The following is an 18559-nucleotide window of genomic DNA, read 5'->3' as shown; positions in this document are numbered from 1 at the left end:
ACTGTATCAAAAAGTTAAAAGTTTTCTGGCCACAGTGCATTTCAGATAGATTTTATGTACAAGATATGATCATACTGTGCTTCCTGTGTCTGGAATGTGTACCACTATAAAATGTATTAGATAGTTTTTATACACTGTCAAATACCTTCTATACAGAAAAACTGTGATACATTTAAAACATATTGAATATATGTTTGCTGGATACTTGAAATATAGTTAGTCTAACCAACTACACATTATAGTAAATACATTTTGATGTGATGCATTTATTTTAAGATTTTTTTTACATTATTTATTATTGTAAATCATTTTTTGAAATGTAAACAAATGAAGAATGAATGCTTTTGTTGATCAAAGTATATGAAGAGATTTGTTTTTCTACGTGTGACGAGGTGCTTTTATTTTGGAAGAAGGACAAGGATTGGGGTTACGGAAGAGCTCTCAACTTCCGGAAAGGATTTTGTTTCGCATATCGATAAATAATTTACTTTCCTGGTTTGAAGGCTACCTTGTCAGGTAACTTACATCCGTTTAATTAAATTGCTGTAGCAGATGCTAGCGCACTACGTTGTCTAGATAACGTTATATATCGGTGTCGTCGTAAAGACTTTTGTCCTCCTGCTAGCAAGTTAATTCAGAAAGCAGCCAGCTCGACTGGTTAGCGACAGCTCAGCGCTAGCTCAAAGGTAACGTTAGCTAGCTGACAGTATGAGTGTTCCCTGACCTGCTAACTTAAAAACCTACGAGTGCTTGTTATATTTTAATTCAGCTCCTTGATATGAAGTGTACCAAACCGCAAAGATGTGACGGATTTACGTAAAGTCGTCGGTATCTTGCGGTTGTTTACATTCTGTACTCCATGTTCCGTCTGACGCGGTGCTATCAACATCCGTCTGGCAGGATTCGCTAAGCATTAATTTGGTTAAACGTTTTGTTTGGGCTGTCAGCCTTTAATAAACGTCAGTATTCTGTCTTATATCGGGAGTATTGTAGTACTGTAATTGTCGACCGATAATTTTGGCTTGTGACATGTAGATGCACATAAGTTCAGCCGCTCCTTTGTTCTCTTGTTGTGGATGTCTGATCGATGAAACACAGATAGACCCAGATTAATCATCAGCCATTTACAATCAGGAGGTAGATGAATGTAAACTAATAATTACTTTAAATGCTCAGTACTCATTCGCAGTAACTGCAAGAGCATGTACATAATGTCCTTTAATTGCCAAGTGCAAGGCCATGCAGACTCTGTGTACTCTACATTTACTGTATCCATCAATGCACATAAAAGCATCTCTGTAAATAGAGCGGCTTATCATCAGTGATGCATCCACATCAATATCTGATCTGTTTAATGGGGCTGATACTGACACAAAAACCCAATAACAATTGTCTTGCAAAAGCTATGTTAGAGCTGCTTCACCTTAAAGAGCAGAAAAGCTTAAAAGAGTAAAGAATAGATCTGATTGATGTAAGCTTGTGACATTATAACATGAAAGGCTTACTTTATAAATATGTAGACTAATTAAACACAGATCTTCTGTTCACCTTTCAGAACCAGGTTTTAGGTGAAATCCAGAGTCTGCAGCTTTTGTAAAATGGCTCTACATCATTTGACGCATTCATGAGCTGATTACCGTTATGGAAGCAATATGAATAATTACTTTTCTCCATTGTCTGCCAGTAATAGATTGACTAACAAGATATCATGCAGATCTACTATTTATTTAATCTACCTTTGTTTTTATTGCCACGCACTTTTGCACACAACCTTGTATACAGAAAACACACATTAACCATCTGACCTATATACAGCAGATACTCTTTGTTTTCCACCTCTTGCGTATATATAGCAGTGATCATGGTTTTATTTGGTTATCTATGTTTAGTACTATGTCTGTACTTGTAATTTCCTGTAAATATGTCCTCTACCAGGTTACCAGGAACTTGAGTCAAATTTTTTGTGCTCGCCAGTAAAGTTGATTGTGATTCTGGTTGCTCAGGAGGAAATTGAAGCATCTGTACCATCTGAAGCCGAATACAGAGACTGTGAGTGGGTCATCAGGCAGTCTCCCTATGTCAGGCCGAAACGGGTCTGCAAGTGATGCAGACTGCCGGATCTCTGAGGACTGCCGTGTCCCAGATGTTGAGCTGATGGAGCTGGGACCACTGCTGGAGGAGGGAGGGGGGCGACAGGCAGCATCTAAAGGCGCCCATGCGGAGGTAGGACTGTTTGAGACAATTCCCAGAGAAAAGTTGTCTTGGTTCAGCAGCTTCAGTATTCTCTTGTGATCTCTCTAAAGGGAGCCGCAATGCTTGCTGACGAGGAAGAGGAGGATGATGAGGTGGGAGAGGTCCTGACCTTACCACTTCAGGCTCACCATGCCATGGAGAAGATGGAGGAGTTTGTACACAAGGTAAAAATATCCCCTTAATTTGATCAACACAAAACTTAGAAAAGCGTGAGGCACCATTCCACATCTTATTTGGCTTCACTGGCACTCTGAAGTTTACGCTTTTTTAAAACCTAAAATAAAAAAAGGTCAGCACACGTTATCTATTCTGGCTTCACTTTCACCTCCAACCTCACCTGTGAAAAGATGAACACAGGTTTCTTAAATAACAAGCAGTGATTTACAGCCCCAATTCCAAAAAAGTTGGGACGCTGTGTAAAACATGAATAAACAGAATATGATAATTTGCCAAACCCTTTTGACTTATACTCTATTGAAAACAGTACAAAGACACTATATTTAATGTATGACCTCATCAGCTTTATTGATTTTTGTAAGTATGTACTTTTTCAAACAAGTTGGGACAGGAGCAACTAAAGACTGGGAAAGCTGTGGAATGCTCCAAAAACACCTGTTTGGAACATTCCACAGGTAAACAGGTTCATTGGGAACAGGTGATAGTAAATCTGGGATGTAGTTACTTTGGATAAAGCAGTAACTTCTGGTTCTTTCAGCAGTGAATTCAGCTCTTCTCACTCTGACAGAGTTGATTGTGATTGTTAACTGTTAACCATCAAATGTGACAGAATAAGGAAAATGAAAGACCCTTATGTTGAACCACTGTAAACATTGCATCAGCCACATTAAATGAGCTGAAACTCAACACCTGAAAAGTGTTCACCAGGTCTAGTGGAACTCTGTGGTTCAGCAGTGAGGACAGTTGCAGATCTGGGTGAACAGCAACAACCAGGGATTAATCTGTGACTGCTGTGAGTGAGTCATGATGATTCCACATCAGGCACAGGATATGTGTGTTGTATAAGACACACACAAGTCACCATGGGAGACAAGTGTCAGCTTACAACAACAACAACAACAACAACAACAAAACACATTATTCATTAGCATCAAAACAAGCAGATATTTTGAAGAACCCTGAGCCAAAAGATCTGACCAACCTCCTGCACCTTATATACATTATGTCTGTCTTACTTAAATCTCAATAAAGATTATTAGTGTTTTACTCTGTTTCATCCTCACAGGATTTCAGTTTGTGAGCCCTGTGGTAAGTGTAAATGTTTGCGTCTGTGAGTGAACGCCACTCTTGCTTTTCAGGTTTGGGAGGGGCGCTGGAGGGTCATCCCTTTTCATGTCCTGCCAGAGTGGCTCAAGGACAACGATTACCTCCTGCATGGACACCGGCCCCCTATGCCCTCTTTCCGGGCCTGTTTCGGAAGCATCTTCAGAATTCACACTGAGACAGGAAACATCTGGACTCACCTGTTAGGTGAGAATAAAAAGTTTTGCATTACTGTAATTGTTTAACACTGGCTTTTACCAGCTGATTCTCAGTCTGTTTACTACTTCGTGTTAGTTTAACTACATGCTTTTAACTCTCTGGACGGCTCTGGTCTCTTCTCTCTGGCCATTATTAGTAACACTGTCCTGTTTTTTCCCTCAGGGCTGATCTTATTCCTTTGTCTGGGCACGTTAACCATGCTGAGGCCCAACATGTATTTTATGGCTCCGCTGCAAGAGAAAGTGGTGTTCGGGATGTTCTTCCTGGGAGCTGTACTCTGCCTCAGCTTCTCCTGGCTTTTTCATACCGTCTACTGCCACTCCGAGAAAGTGTCTCGCACCTTCTCCAAGTAAGTCCTCGCGCTGTCATACACTGTTTCTCACATGTATGTATGTCAAATGTCCTTGAGCTAGAAACTGAACCCTGAACTGCGTCTGCTGAGCCTGCTGCAGCTCTGTCATTTTTGTGGCTGAATTGGAGGCATTGTGAGATGTTTTATTCTGATCTGTACATTTACCACGGCAGACTGCTGTAGCATGAGGTTAATTTGAGCTGAATAATCATTTGCTACACAAACTACAACCTGAAAAACACTTCAGGTGTTTACTGTGTGCTACTGCGTTCATGCCTGACATGAACAGTGAGATAAAAATGGAATAGACGCAGAAATTTTACCACATGAGAAATCATCAACATCATCACATCAACCAAACACCCACCTGTTGTCTCTGTGTTGCCCCTCTCTTCAGGCTTGACTACTCGGGCATTGCCCTCCTGATCATGGGCTCCTTCGTGCCCTGGCTGTACTACTCGTTCTATTGTTCCCCTCAGCCTCGACTTATCTACCTCACCATTGTATGTGTTCTCGGCATTGCCGCCATCATAGTGGCCCAGTGGGACCGGTTCTCTACACCTCGTCACAGACCTACAAGAGCAGGTGCTCACCACTTCGAGCCAATGTGCACTTTCTAGATTCAGTGCTTTCTCTGCAATTTTATGCAGCTGTTGTTGTTTTGTCACACATCTGTCACTGTTTTTGCCTTTTCTGAGCAAAGGCGGTAATTTTCTTGCAGAGCAAACCACTAAACACTGATAACTCGCTGTGGTTTTGAATGACTGTTAAGCTTTGTTTACATGTCGTAAAAGACTTTATGTCACTTTTGATATTATAATGTTTAAAGAAGTACATGTTGACTTTTTTGGAATTACACAAAATAAAAGACGTCAAAACTTTCCCTTAGGTGTGTTCATGGGTCTTGGACTAAGCGGCATTGTCCCCACCATGCACTTCACCATCGAGGAGGGCTTTGTTAAGGCCACCACAGTCGGCCAGATGGGTTGGTTCTACCTGATGGGTGCCATGTACATCACTGGTGCTGGTCTGTACGCAGCCAGGATCCCTGAGCGCTATTTTCCTGGCAAGTGTGACATCTGGGTAAGTATTTAATGCATAATTCAATAATAGAATTTCAGTCAGGTGGTTAGTGCACAGTTTAGGATACAAGGTGTCTTTCCCAACATAAAAAATAAGGTAATATACTTAGAATTATAATACTTCATTCATCACGATGGAGGAGGAAATTCTGCCATGTTCAGACATTTTTATGTGATGATCACAATGCAGTCCTTTGTGAATATTACTGATATGAGACGCTTACAATGGGGTGCTGTGTGAAATTCTTCTCTAGTGGCGATACAGTATCTGAGTTGTAGTGTTCTTTTTAATAACATATTGTGCCCGTCCATCTGTCAGTGTAAATGATCATTCACAAAAGACTGGAATCTTCAATTACAGCTCACTATGGAGTGGAAGACTGAGTGTTGATTTTTACACTGTAGGGAATAAAGAGTGAGCAAACAATGGAGCAGTCTCAGCCTCGGCTATAGACAGTGTGTGTGTTTTTTTCTTCTCCTTTCTTTGATCAAACGCAGGCAAATGGTAGTGAATGAAACTGATACTAATGCCTCTCTTTCACTCCCTCTAGTTCCATTCTCATCAGATTTTTCATGTCCTGGTCGTGGCAGCAGCGTTCATCCATTTCTACGGGGTTTCCAACCTGCAGGAGTTCCGCTATGGCCTCGAGGGGGGATGCACAGATGACTCTCTACTCTGAGGCCTGACTGTGACTTACTCATACTTTTCTTTATAGCCCACCAAACACCACATGCACGCACGCACACACACAGACACACAGAGACATACACGCACGCACAAGCACAGACCTGCATACACACACACACACACACACTTAAAATGCTGCTGGAATTCAATATATAGTCACTTACTGCTCCTTCTGTACTTCTGATTTGCGAACATCTTGTTTGGGTTTTGGTGGTCTTTCTGTTTGGCTCTTTTTTGCTCCAATAAAGTAGCATTAACTAGCCACTGAACTACAGAGGGAATCTTCAACAGGCACTACTTCTTTAATAATTACAAAGCTTGAAGTCTGCATTTCCAAGTGAGATCAAAATGTTATTTTAACCAAAATTCTATATTCCTGTTACATGATGGTTACTTCTTAGAAGCTAACTAGTACCCCGACCTCTCCATAGTCTGTTACCAATGCACAAAGGGTACATAGAGTATTATTTGTGCAGTAACAGAGGGCACATACTGTAAACCATTCCTTTCCTCCCTACTCGTCTCCATGCAGGTTAGAGGATGAATGTACTGTCCACCAGGTGTAGCAAGAAAAAATACATTTAGGTGCATGGGTGTCTGCACACGTATTTGTATGAGGAGGATCAAAGTATACACATACAGTAATATAGTGTGTGTATAGGTGTCACCAGATGTTTTTAACTATGCTGACACTGATTGTGAAGCTGCCTGTTAAAACCCAGAGGACCACCACGAACCCACCCATGCCCACTCTGTAGTAAAACATGAACTGTACTCTGAGGGCCCAGTGAGTACTCTAAAATTACATTAAAACAAAACAAATACATTATTATGAAAGGAACATATAGCTTAGATCCCATGAGCATGATCTATAGATGTGTCTGAGTAACACAAGCGATGATGCTAATCAGAATTCTTCTGGAAGTTAAGGGTTTGGATATTTAAACAAACTGAATTTCTCGGTTTATTTGAGTTTTGTACTGAAGTTCCCTTGCATTTTGATGCATTGTTTTAATTGACAAACGTTTCAAACAAGTGGTTTTCAAATGACACAATGGCAAAGAAAAGCTGCAACCGTACCAAAATACATAAGCTCAGTTCAGGTTTGACTAAGATGCTGAAAGGGTTGAAATTAAAAGAACTCCCCTGCCATCGTTTTTCAGACAGACAACACATCATTGATTAATTTCTAGAGTAATACTTCCTGGGCTACGCACAATGTACAGATCTGGATAGATCAAATTGTGTTTTTGTCAGCTTGAGATCTTTCTTTTGTGCTAGATTTCAGATGCAATGAGAGGTGTACATATGAGATGCACCTTAGTGTATGCTATCAAATTCAAAACTTTAAATCGCCGTACGGGGTTTAAAATGTGTTATGTATTATTGATATAAACTTTTAGTATTCCTGTGCCTTAGGCCAATGGAAATGTTTTTAAATAAAACGGCCTATCTTATCAGTCAAGGGAGCTTCAAGGATTTCCAGAGGTTGACTTTTCTTGTTTTCCTTGCCATATATACAATCGAATCATTATTGAACTTACAATTCCATTGATAGGTTGTATCAACTGCTGTTTAAGACTCCTTTTTCTAGATCAACTTATTCGAGCTTTATTACAAAAACTAAAACGATGTGTATTCTTGACTTTGTGTAATGTCCTGTGTAGAAAGTGATAAATCATACATTTCACTGAAATGTAAGCATAAATATTTATTAATGGTAATCTTGGAAAATTATTGGAATAAATTTTTTTCCACATGTAAAAACATGGTGTCCAGTTGTATCAAATACAGGTTCTGGGTTCAGGCAATACAAGCAGTGGTGCAATTACAAATGCCTTCCAGAATGACGTCCTACAGTAGCTCTTCACCTCACCTGGATCCCTCATGATCTCATCATCATCATCACCCAGTCAATCCATCCAGACCCACTTCCTCCTGTGTCACACCATAGACCCTTTCACTCATGCCCTGCAACCCTGAACTTATCTAGACATGACCTGGAGGAGCTGTATGTGAGAACACAAATGAATCAGTTGGACTAGACATTAAGAGGAGACACTACAGATGAAAACGTTTTTGGTTTTTTTTTACACACGGGTCAATTTTGAGGTTCTGGGCGAGTTTGCTTCAGTAATGTCTTCTCTCAGACTGGTGGAAATAATTTTACCTTGTCATTCTGTTGTGGATATTTCCGCAAATTAGGTCCTGTTTAGTGGATAATGTCCTGTTTGAATATTTAAAGATGCAATTTATGAAAACGTGTAATACAAAAATAACTGTCAATGTAAGTAATGATGGGGAAGTTTCTATTTTTACCCTAAAATGTCTAAAAATGTGGCCATGGAATTTTACAATACAGATTTTGAAATGCTATTTTCTCAAAATGAATTTCTTATACTCAAACTTTCCAGAGGGGTTTGTTCACACGTCATTCATAGTCTGAGTTATGGAACATTCCTGAAACGAGGTAATTTCATTTCTTCAATTTTTGGTGACGGTATTTTTTCATTTATGAATTGATAAGAAGAGACAGCCAAAATCCCCTCAGTAAAAACCTTCGCAATAAATTAAAAATGTAACAGGAATTTTGAACCTGGTTTTATCCAATGTTCAGATTTCTGTTGTGGAAATGTGAATTGGTGCATATTTATTATTACAAAATGCCTCATTTGGAAACATCAACATTTCTGAAAACTTGTGATAATGCTCTTATGTCTTAATCAACATCCATGAGAACTCCCTCCCTCTCAAACGGACCTTACCCTGCTAGCTCCCCGGTACAGTCCGTGTGTGAACGGGGACGGCGGCGGCCATGACTGTCCGGAGAATTACCGCGAGCGAGTTTGCGCGTTCGTAACGGTCTCTCACGCGATTGTCGCATACATCCGAGGCGGACAACGAAGAAAATGTCTTCTAACTGGAGAGACGACGAAATTCGGGAACTTCTGTCGGTCAGGGCCGACGCCGATATCGTCAGACAAATTAAAGGGACGGCAAGAGACTCGGTAGTTTATGACCAAATCACGAGCCGGCTGCGTGACCGCGGAGTGAACCGAGCCAAGGCACAAGTGAACAACAAATTAAAAGCACTCAAAAGGCAGTACCATGACATCGTTAACGACAATGGCCGCAGTGTGAACGACCGCAAGACGTGGTGCTATTTCAGTTTGTGTGAGGCTGTCTGGGGCGTGAGTCCCACTGCGAACCCCGTGGCTTTGGTTGGGAGTGTGGAGACAGCGTCCACCTCCAGTTTCCCCGAGGCGCCATACAGCGACTCAGAGGAGCAGACGACGGTGTATGAAACCGACGTGTCCATCAACGACTCGGTGCTGAGTACAGGTGAGGGTCTATTTACAGGTAGAGAGCTGCCAACTTTTACCTTATATTTCCCGGAGATCTGTGGTCAGAGATTGAAGTGAGCCACCCAAATGTAACCATGTAACGAAATACATTTACTCGAGTACTCTACTGAAGGTATTTGTACTTTACTTGAGTTTTCTTTTCATTCTTTCTACTTTGTCCCCCGTCTCATCAGAGTGAAAAATTGTACGTTTTACTACATTTATCTTACAGCTTTATTCACCATATTATGAATTAAGATTTTCTGTATCCTCCTGAGACCCAGCCTATTCATGTGTGTCCTCTGTAGTGGTCATTTGGCTTTGGTCTATATCTTTTGACTCATTTGAGCTACCCTACTAAGTCCTGGTGTGCTCAGTAGAGGACATCCTGGCCTTTCCAACGATACCTCATGTGTTTGGGTGAGGCGAATTTTGTTTTCATGCTGAGACAAAGTGGAGACTGAAGCAAAATGCAAATGCCGGGAAAAGAGAAAAATCAAATATTGTTAAGATATTGTTTTTTTTTTAACTATGGTAATCTATACTTTCTTGTTTATGAACATGTCAGGAATCATAAATTGGAGTCAGAGTTCAGTTAAACTCTTTGTTAGGAAAAATAATAGCAATATTATGAATGTCAACTGTGATGGACATGAGGACGATTTAACCTCCTGAGAACCAAGGCTAACTACCTTGCTTGTTCCTTGCTTGTTGCTAGCTTGCTTGTTCTTTGCTTACATTCAAACTTCTGCCCCAAAACACATTTCTTTTATAGGTAATAAACACGTTGAATGTATTTTCTATGTAAAGTAATTAATGTAATTAATGGCAAATGACTCGCTGAACTACCTAGAACCTGACGACACTGACAGGAGAGTAGACAACAGTGAGGAGAGCGAAGAAGAGTACGAGCCACCCATCAAAAAGAGGATTCCACAACCAGAAGCATGGTTAAGAAAATATGGAGCCAGGCACATGGCAGAGATGGTAGACTGCAACCATGCAGAGAGGTGCCGAAACCAAGGTTGCAAGGGCAAAACATATATGCGATGCATCAGTTGCAAGATGTTCCTCTGTATTACAAAGAAGAGAAACTGCTTCCTGGAGTACCATCGCTAAGAATTGAATGAAGAAAAGAAAGAGGAAGAGGAGGAGCTAACACATTCAAACCTGGGCTACCTAGGCCTCCTGACTGTTGAGAGGACCTGAACACCTGTGAAAACTCAAGTCAAATTCAATACTTTTCCCAGTACAGTGATGACAGTCTTGAAAGACAAACAAAAGAAGGCCTTGTGTACGATATCATACAGACATTTTGTTCAGCAGTTCAACAAAAGATGCGGGCCAAATGTTTGGTTTCATTTAAAAAATGGATTGAGATTTTTTTTTTCTTGTCAGCCTGTTATGATTTCTTTGTGTTATGGTAAAATCGTTCTATTGTCCACTACAGAGGACATGCTGTAAAATCTGAAATAAAAATATTTTAAAAAAAATTTAAATTGTGAGTTGTTTTAGATCCAAAGAGGCAGGAAATCACAAAAAATTAAATTGAAAGATACTTTTTTTCCCCCTTGGTTCTCAGGAGGATATGGATATTGTGAAGATATCACTTTGGGCTCTGGGTAATCGTGACAGTGTTTGTCACGATTTTTACAAACCAAAGAATCAATTAATGGAGGAAATAATCTGAAAATTAATCCACAATGAACATAATCATTAGTTGAAGTCCTGTACAAAACCAGCCAAACCTCAACCAACTACAAACAGTAAAACCTTGCTTTTACATGAATGCAGGGGTAATAATAATATAATGATATATAATAGTATAACAGTCACAGGGGACATTTTTCTGCATTTAGAACTTATATTACATTAAATACATTGTCCTGATTACATTTTCAATGCAGGACATTTACTTGTGATAGAGTATTTTTATAGTGTGGTATTGAAAAGTAAATCTGAAAATTTCCTCCACCGCTCAGCCTCCCCCACTGTACACACACTGGCCACACAGGGATAATAAGCTGTTCAGTGATGAAGGTGCTTGTCTGCTGAATATTGAACTGTTGTTGACTTAGTATAGCTGGAACACAGACATATGCCACAGTGCTGCAGTCTCTCCAGCCTTACTCTTCTCATGCTCAGCAGATAAGTAGCTTGACCAAGTTATTGATTATGTTTACATGCACAAAATATTCCAGTTTTTGCCTCGATTCTGAAAAACACATTATTCCTATTACTCTGTGTTCTGTGGCCTAGGAAAATGAATAGTCCACTAATATTCCCATTTACATGAGGCTATGCATATTCCAATTAGCCTAACGAACACAACCTCTCTCTTTCATTTGTTTAACCACCTTCTAGAAAAAGTTGGTATTGTGATATTTGCATGTCCACAAACCTGTTGATATTCAAGTCTTTCATTGCGTGTAGAAGGTGTGTTCAAATTGAGATATATATTCTGAATGTTCCGTGTACATGTCCAAAGAATGCTCCTCAAACCTGAAAAATACTGGAATATCCGACATCTTTATCAGAAAATGTTGCCTTCAGAATAAGGCCTAATTCTGAACATCCAATATGCTGTTTTCATGACCTGTTTAAAATTCAGAATATTTTCATGTGTGGAATAATAGTGGAAAACTGGTGTACATGTAAAAATAGTCATTGTGATTGGCTGCTACACAGGAACACTCATCGCACTTTGTTGTTGCACTCTTCTGTTCATGGACAATCCGTGAAAAGTGCTCCTCAGCCAGGCTAAACTTGGTAGAAAAAAATTACTTCAGAGGAAGTTAGCTTGAGAAATGTGTGCTGTAAGAGTGTGAGATCTGTGTCCACTGCATGAATCTCACACTCGGTGCCAGATACAACCCCTTTTCATGTCGCACACAGCTACTTGGCATGATACAGACCAGTACAGAATTAATGGCAAACAATGTTAGCAGGCTTTGTGTAACTACTGTTAAACTAGTGTTGTTCTCTTTTGCTGTTGTTAGAGTCGTTGTATCGTTCTCCGCCTAAGAAGAGGAGGGGGAGGAATCAGACACATTCAGAAAGGCCGTCTCCAGAGATGAGGGATCTCTACAATGAGATGGACAAGAATTTCAAAGAGGAAAAGGCTCATATCACCTGTCCTTCACCCTCAACATCTCCTTGCACCTCAGCTCGGAAGAAGAGACGCACCATAAATGAGGCCATTCTTTCAAGATTGGCCCACCTGGATGAAGAGATACAGAAATTTAGGCAGCGGGACAATGCAGACTTTAGGTTTGCTGCAGTGATCGTGGACATGTTGGCTCATGTCGAACCGAAGCATAAATCAGAAGTTAAATTTAAAATATACCAGATGCTATTTGAGGCAGGGAGGGACTTCCCAAAACAATCATAAATAAAAGACAATTGCACTTATAGATTGAATTATAGTTTTGTTTTATTTTTGATTTACAGCAAATTTCAACAACACACAAAATACTGTATATATTTTTGTATTCACTGTGTGTGGCTTGTTTTTATATATATTTTACTAATGTGGAGTCAGTAGTCTCTCCTAATGACTGTCCCAACAGGACTCAGGTGGTGCCGGGAAGTTCGATTGCAGTTTGTTTCGGACTGCAGTTGTTCTAATTATACATCCATGAAAGTGCAGCCTGTGATGCCCTCACAGTCGAGAGTCGTCCTGTCTCCAGCAGTCAGTCTCCTACATTCACTTGACCATTGCTCCCATAACTACTAACAGAGACAACTACATTTTTTTAAAAAAAGTTCTTATTTTCAAGTGATTATATAATAGTGAAAACATTTCTTCCAATAGAGCCTAAATCCTACATGCATCCTTAAAACAAAAACATGGCAGTTTTGTGTGTTTTATGTAGGGAATAGTAAATGTGTGAAGAAGGGAGGTGATTTCAGACAACTTAACATTTAACGTTCATGTACAATCAACAGATTACCAGGATAGGGTCGAATCAAGTGTATATTCTGTGGGAATGATGCATGTCACTGGCATCAAAATGAGACGTCTGTAACGTAATGATGCAATACTAACAGGGGTCATTCTGCATCATGAGCAGGTATACTTTTCATACTTTTAAAGTACATTTTTGTGGTAATATTTTGATTAATACTATGATACAATTGATATTAATATTTTAATGGAGGACTTTTACTTGTGGGATATTTTACACTGGAGTATAACATCTGAAACAATCAGTAATCAAACTGTACCTCAACAGACCACCCTCAAAAACCTTGAAGTGTCAGCTTTGGTATTGGAATTTGGTATTGTCAGCTTTGGTATCACAATTTATGGTAAAACTGCTGTCATTTCATATAGCTAAGTCACAGTTATTTTGGAGACAGCCACATTAGCATCCTTGACATTTCTACATTACATTTCTTTTCAAACGTTGTTGTATTCTTTTCAGAAGAATGTATTATCGACCATCTAGTTTATTTCGGAACCAAGTCACAGTCTTGTGTTTCTGGACGGGAGCATTTAGCGGCCGGTAAACTTCAAGACTAACTAGCATGCTAGCCTAGCAGTAGCAGACCTGTCTTTCTTAGGATTTTTCTGTGGTAATCAATCTTGTATTTGCTTCAATATTTAGGTATGTCTTATTTGATAATATTCCAATTTGGGTGGATGTGTAATATAGTTATTTGTAGTCTGGTGTATTCAGTGTTAGCAGAGATGTTAGCATATATGTAAGGGGCAGGGCTTACAATGAGTGTGACTATAATACTTTAAATGTTCGTTGTGGTTAGTTTTTTAATAGACATATTTCAGATTGTGGTTCGGATTGCCATAAGTTGTGTTTAATAGATAATGTAAAGGGTAAACACTGGTGCGTTTTCTTCGTTCACGGACTTCCGCACTACAAAGGCTCGGAAGGCTCGTGGTGCCACCACCGCATTCACTGTAATTTACCGTAAGGCAGTTCGCCTTCACGATTAATTTATGTGCCGTGGTTCAGTGCGGTTGGACTGGTGAAAGATCCTGTGTCCCAAGGCGTTTGTGTGTGTATAGCAGAGTAAATTTCCTTGTTGTCACAGTTAGAGATGGACAACGATCAACAGTCCAAAGAAAGCACAGACCGGTCCGACCTGGTGTCTGAGGACGGCAAGAACAGCAAGTCTGTCGTGTGTCAGTGCTGCGGATCCAAGGTGCTATGCCCGGGGATGGCTGTGTTTGCAGAGAAAGAGGTAACGTTGTGATGTATGACATTTGGCCATGGGCCCATATCGGTGGTCACACTGATCCTGGATGTATTGCTTTTGGGGTATTTAATCTGCATCTTCATCTTCATCTTCATCCAAAGTGCTCAGCAGGATAATAAAACCTGTGGTGCGATGCAACTTTGAATATTTACACAAGCACTGTACCTAAGTACAGACTTTAGGCACATATTTTGTATATTATGCTACTTTATGCTTGCACTTCACTATTCATTGGGAAACACCTTTACTCCACTAGTTTAAATTGACAGCTGTGGTTACTAATTCATTTACAGAGATGTTGCATTCAGAACACATCATACGTCTCTAAAATATGCTGCAGTGTTATAGACAGTTTATGAAGTAGTTAATTACTTGCACTGACTGACTACAACAGTAAAATACTAGTTATATATTAATACATCAGCAATAATAATTTGCAATGATAATATTTGATAGTATAGCATTCACAGAACTAATACTGACACATTGAGCACTTTTGATACTTAAAAGTACATTTTGCAAATAATGCTTTTGTTCTTTTACTTTTTAAATGCATGACTTTTATTTGTAATGGACAATTTTAACAATGTGGTATTGTTACTTTTACAGCAGTAAAGGATCTGAAAACCTTTCTAATGCCAAATAAGACAATGGACACAAAGGTGGATGCACTAATATACATAGTCACACATTTACACAAGTACTCATACATTCACACACGCACACATATAAAGGCAAGAATCCCGAGTATTAGTCTGAGATTAGCAGGCAGACTGCTCAATTATTTAGGCGTATAGATACCATGTGAAATCTCACTGGACTTTTAAAACGGTTGATGGTATATGAAGGAGGCTGGTGCCATGTAACCTGAGAGATCTGCAAGATTTCTAAACTGAGAGCTTAATATGTTACTGAGGAATGAGGCCATTTAGAGCTTTTTATACCAGGAGGAGGAGGAGGATTCTATATTCTGAAAGGAACAGGTAACCAGTGGAGGTTTCTGAAGACCTTAGTGATGTAGTCTGATTTTCATGACATTGTTCCAGGTACATCTGAGTATATACAGAGACAAGACATCCCAGCTAGACTTAAATACATGGCAACCTTTCTCTGTATATACTAAATCCACTGCCCCCATTGCACTACAGTTTTTGAGTTCCTTATGTCAGGCTGTGTTTTCTCCCACCAGCTGTTCTTACCATCCATGCGGACAAAGAGCAACCGTGCCACAGAGGGCTCAGTGGACGGGGACACTCTGACTGCCCACTGGTTTGTGGAAGACATGTACACTTTTGAGAACGTGGGCTTCACTAAAGATGTTGGAAGAATCAAGTATCTCATCTGTGCAGATTGTGAGATTGGACCAATCGGCTGGCACTGTTTGGATGACAAGAAAAGTTTCTACATCGCTGTGGAAAGGGTGAATCATGCATAGTCTAAAAGCCTCTATGAGCCTGCAAGAACTTTAAAAAAATGTGTTGGCAGGTTATGCATCTTTTCATGGATTTCCACCCAGAGTTGATCACAACCTAATCCATCACACACACACACTTATGTATACCGTTATATGTACATTGTTTATGATAACAGGATTTTGTCACTTTCACTCTCCTCTATCATACTGACAGCAGTATGGCCATCTTGTTGTAATAAAGATGTTTTTGGGGAAGCTGATGTTGAATGCCATCCTGCAGCTGTTTCCTGGATAATGCAAGTGAAGTTCCTTCGTCTTAACCTACAAAAAGTGTTCAGTTCCAGTCAGATTATTCAGATGAAGACGTTACTGTGTATACTGTGTGGAATCCATCCTAACACGAGTTAGTGCTTGTTTAATTTACAAAAGAGTTGAGAACTAATTAATAGTAAATAACCATTTTCATTTATTGATTAATCTTTAAAGACAGTTATTGAACAAAAATACCAAGCATCACTAATTCCATATCCAAGTATTTGCTGTTTTATTTTGTTGGGGGGAAGGGTCATAAATTTACTTTGGCGTTTTAGACTTTTGGCAAAACGAAAGCAATTTGAAGAACTTATAATGGGAAGTTTTCACTATATTTTGACATATTCTGTGTTGATTGGTTGAAAACATATGTGACATATTAAATACTGTATGTAATCATTTGTTGCAGTCCTTAAAAAAATCCCCGCTGAGTGTGGGTGTTCCAGATACTTGAAGAGCATACCACATTGTTATATGCAACACAGTTATTTGACACATATTTATTTTGTGGCTCCTACTGTGTTCTGTTTGATGTGTTCATTGGCATCTTGTGTGTGCTGTGCACCTGTTAACTAAAGCTTCTGCCCCCACCACATCAGCTGAACCACTCCAAATCAGTGGCAGTGGTGGTAGTCAGCAAACTGCACTGTTAGTGATGATGGTGCAGTTGTTTGCTTCCCTTTGTCACGCACATGAACAGTTATGGTTGTAAAGTACTGTAGAGTATCTTCAGAATATTATAAAAATGGGCATTCAAAAATATATGTGGAATTACAGCAGTGGTACAAATGTGCATCATTTTACACGAACACATCAAGGCTGCATTTGCTTAGTAAGATCTAATCACTGGTGATTAGCAAACCTACATTATTGAGTTATCTTAAGCACAGAAACAGTGACTACTGCAGGCTATATACAGAGCATATAGAGGTATGTCCAGACTCCAGACTGATAAAATGTGTTGACCAAATGACTCCATACATAATACACCAGGACCAAGCAGTTGGGCCAGCAGAGCAGAAAGCTTGTGGTGATGTTGAGCACCTTTAAATACGTGCAGCTGATTTTGAAAGACACCTGGTAGTGTGGAACCGTTATAGTTTGCAGTCCAAAATCCACCAAAGGGAAGTTAAAACGAAACAGAGAACAGGAACATTCAAATCAGCCTGAGTGCAGATTGAAACAAACGAAGTGGTGCCATACTCAGTTAACACATGATGTGAGATTTCTGCTGAAAATGTAAACTCTCAGTCAAAAGATAAGATCAGATAACACTTCATTAATCCCCCATAGGGGTAATTTGGGAATCGTGTCAACTTCAGCTGCGTTATATAGCTCAAAGTCAGATATTTCCCTCAAAGGCTTCAATAATCTGTACAAATCAGAGTGTGAAGAGTCATCCTTCAGTCAAAATGAAGGCTCTCCCTTTCAGCTAATAAGTGATGCAGTTATCTTTTGTCTGGGATTAAATCAGTATCATAGTTACACAAAAAGGTGGTTTAAGATTGTGTGATCTAAAATGTAAGATGGACAAACGATATTAATAAGACAATATGATCAGACAAATAACTGTCAACAGATATGAGAAACAACCACAATAGACAGACGACTTTTACAACCAACGACGGCAATAGATGATATCAGACAGTGTACAACAAAAAGATGTGTGGACCAAGATTAAGAACAAATTGAGATCCTGTACATGGAAACATTTTTCGCACAAATGGGCCCTAATAAAATCACTGTGCACTTAAAAAGTATGTCTTTTTAGGTGTATGACTCGTACTAATTAGCAAGTGACCTCATGCACATTGCGAGAACGTGCCAAAAACTAAATACGATTAAAAGAGGTACATTGTCAAAATATCGTATTTTTACTGTATCGTAAAGGCTGTATTTTATACTCGAGGCGTTGGTATCGAATAAATGACTCAATTAAAATGTTTATTATTGAAACATTAACAGCTGAACTATCAACATACGTCTGTACCAATCAACGAGCTCCTCTAGACCATTTAAAAACAAAGTGCCGGTCAGCGCGCAACGATCCAGTGGGTGTGTTCGATTGGAAAATCCAACGTGCCGTCTGAAACGTCCATTCTTTCGTCTGCCGGGCGGGGTGAGGAAGAGCCGAATCATTTGTAATCCTGCCGAACTCAGAAACCAACGTGCTGAAGTGGTGAACGAATCGAACTCATCCAACAGGGGAGCGATCATCTGTGAGGAAGCCACGGACCCAATAAAGCAATAATCCTAAACTAAAGAGAATTACAGTCACAAAGTGTTAAGTATGTGAAAGAAAACTCTACTGCAGTTTATTTCAGACGGTACTGAAGTAGATTTAAACGACGTTTAATTCGTTTTCTCCACTCGAACACAGTCCCACAGGCATTT

General features: G+C 39.6%; 3 protein-coding genes across 6 annotated transcripts; all 3 read left to right on the top strand.

Annotated features, from left to right (window-relative positions):
* The first annotated feature begins 437 nt into the window (after window positions 1-437).
* On the top strand, window positions 438-6128 carry adipor1a (adiponectin receptor 1a). 2 transcript variants are annotated; one of them, XM_076756038.1, is made up of 8 exons: window positions 438-516; window positions 2004-2223; window positions 2304-2417; window positions 3570-3741; window positions 3916-4102; window positions 4503-4690; window positions 4995-5188; window positions 5739-6128. In XM_076756038.1, exons 2-8 carry the CDS (start codon window positions 2077-2079, stop codon window positions 5865-5867), a joined length of 1131 nt encoding a protein of 376 aa, XP_076612153.1. In that variant the 5' UTR covers window positions 438-516; window positions 2004-2076; the 3' UTR covers window positions 5868-6128. The 2 variants fall into 2 exon arrangements, with proteins under 2 accessions (XP_076612153.1, XP_076612164.1); XM_076756049.1 differs by lacking the exon at window positions 438-516 and adding an exon at window positions 613-686.
* Window positions 6129-8668: 2540 nt separating this feature from the next.
* Window positions 8669-12629, top strand: LOC143331991 (uncharacterized). 2 transcript variants are annotated; one of them, XM_076749199.1, is made up of 2 exons: window positions 8669-9217; window positions 12219-12629. In XM_076749199.1, exons 1-2 carry the CDS (start codon window positions 8785-8787, stop codon window positions 12608-12610), a joined length of 825 nt encoding a protein of 274 aa, XP_076605314.1. In that variant the 5' UTR covers window positions 8669-8784; the 3' UTR covers window positions 12611-12629. The 2 variants fall into 2 exon arrangements, with proteins under 2 accessions (XP_076605314.1, XP_076605322.1); XM_076749207.1 differs by lacking the exon at window positions 12219-12629 and adding an exon at window positions 10073-10704 and having other exon boundaries at window positions 8697-9217.
* A 1080-nt stretch (window positions 12630-13709) lies between these two features.
* Window positions 13710-16944, top strand: rabif (RAB interacting factor). Of its 2 annotated transcripts, none has more exons than XM_076760650.1 (3): window positions 13710-13829; window positions 14275-14424; window positions 15629-16944. In XM_076760650.1, exons 2-3 carry the CDS (start codon window positions 14281-14283, stop codon window positions 15872-15874), a joined length of 390 nt encoding a protein of 129 aa, XP_076616765.1. In that variant the 5' UTR covers window positions 13710-13829; window positions 14275-14280; the 3' UTR covers window positions 15875-16944. The 2 variants fall into 2 exon arrangements, with proteins under 2 accessions (XP_076616765.1, XP_076616775.1); XM_076760660.1 differs by having other exon boundaries at window positions 13712-13797.
* The last annotated feature ends 1615 nt before the right edge of the window (window positions 16945-18559 follow it).

The sequence above is a fragment of the Chaetodon auriga genome, chromosome 2 (assembly GCF_051107435.1).
Source record: "Chaetodon auriga isolate fChaAug3 chromosome 2, fChaAug3.hap1, whole genome shotgun sequence".
NCBI classification, from domain to species: domain Eukaryota; kingdom Metazoa; phylum Chordata; class Actinopteri; order Chaetodontiformes; family Chaetodontidae; genus Chaetodon; species Chaetodon auriga.
The sequence above is the reverse complement of the archived record's forward strand: the minus strand, read 5'-3'. Positions and strand labels throughout refer to the sequence as shown.

What these genes read in the sequence shown, in the direction of transcription:
- LOC143331991 (XM_076749199.1), top strand. Translation starts at nt 8,785, where the DNA reads ATGTCTTCTAACTGGAGAGACGACGAAATTCGGGAACTTCTGTCGGTC. An exon ending in CGACTCGGTGCTGAGTACAG is followed by an intron (nt 9,218 to 12,218) that starts GTGAGGGTCTAT and finishes TGCTGTTGTTAG; the next exon opens with AGTCGTTGTATCGTTCTCCG.
- adipor1a (XM_076756038.1), top strand. Translation starts at nt 2,077, where the DNA reads ATGTCAGGCCGAAACGGGTCTGCAAGTGATGCAGACTGCCGGATCTCT. An exon ending in TGGAGGAGTTTGTACACAAG is followed by an intron (nt 2,418 to 3,569) that starts GTAAAAATATCC and finishes CTTGCTTTTCAG; the next exon opens with GTTTGGGAGGGGCGCTGGAG. An exon ending in CTGGCAAGTGTGACATCTGG is followed by an intron (nt 5,189 to 5,738) that starts GTAAGTATTTAA and finishes CACTCCCTCTAG; the next exon opens with TTCCATTCTCATCAGATTTT.
- rabif (XM_076760650.1), top strand. Translation starts at nt 14,281, where the DNA reads ATGGACAACGATCAACAGTCCAAAGAAAGCACAGACCGGTCCGACCTG. An exon ending in CTGTGTTTGCAGAGAAAGAG is followed by an intron (nt 14,425 to 15,628) that starts GTAACGTTGTGA and finishes TTCTCCCACCAG; the next exon opens with CTGTTCTTACCATCCATGCG.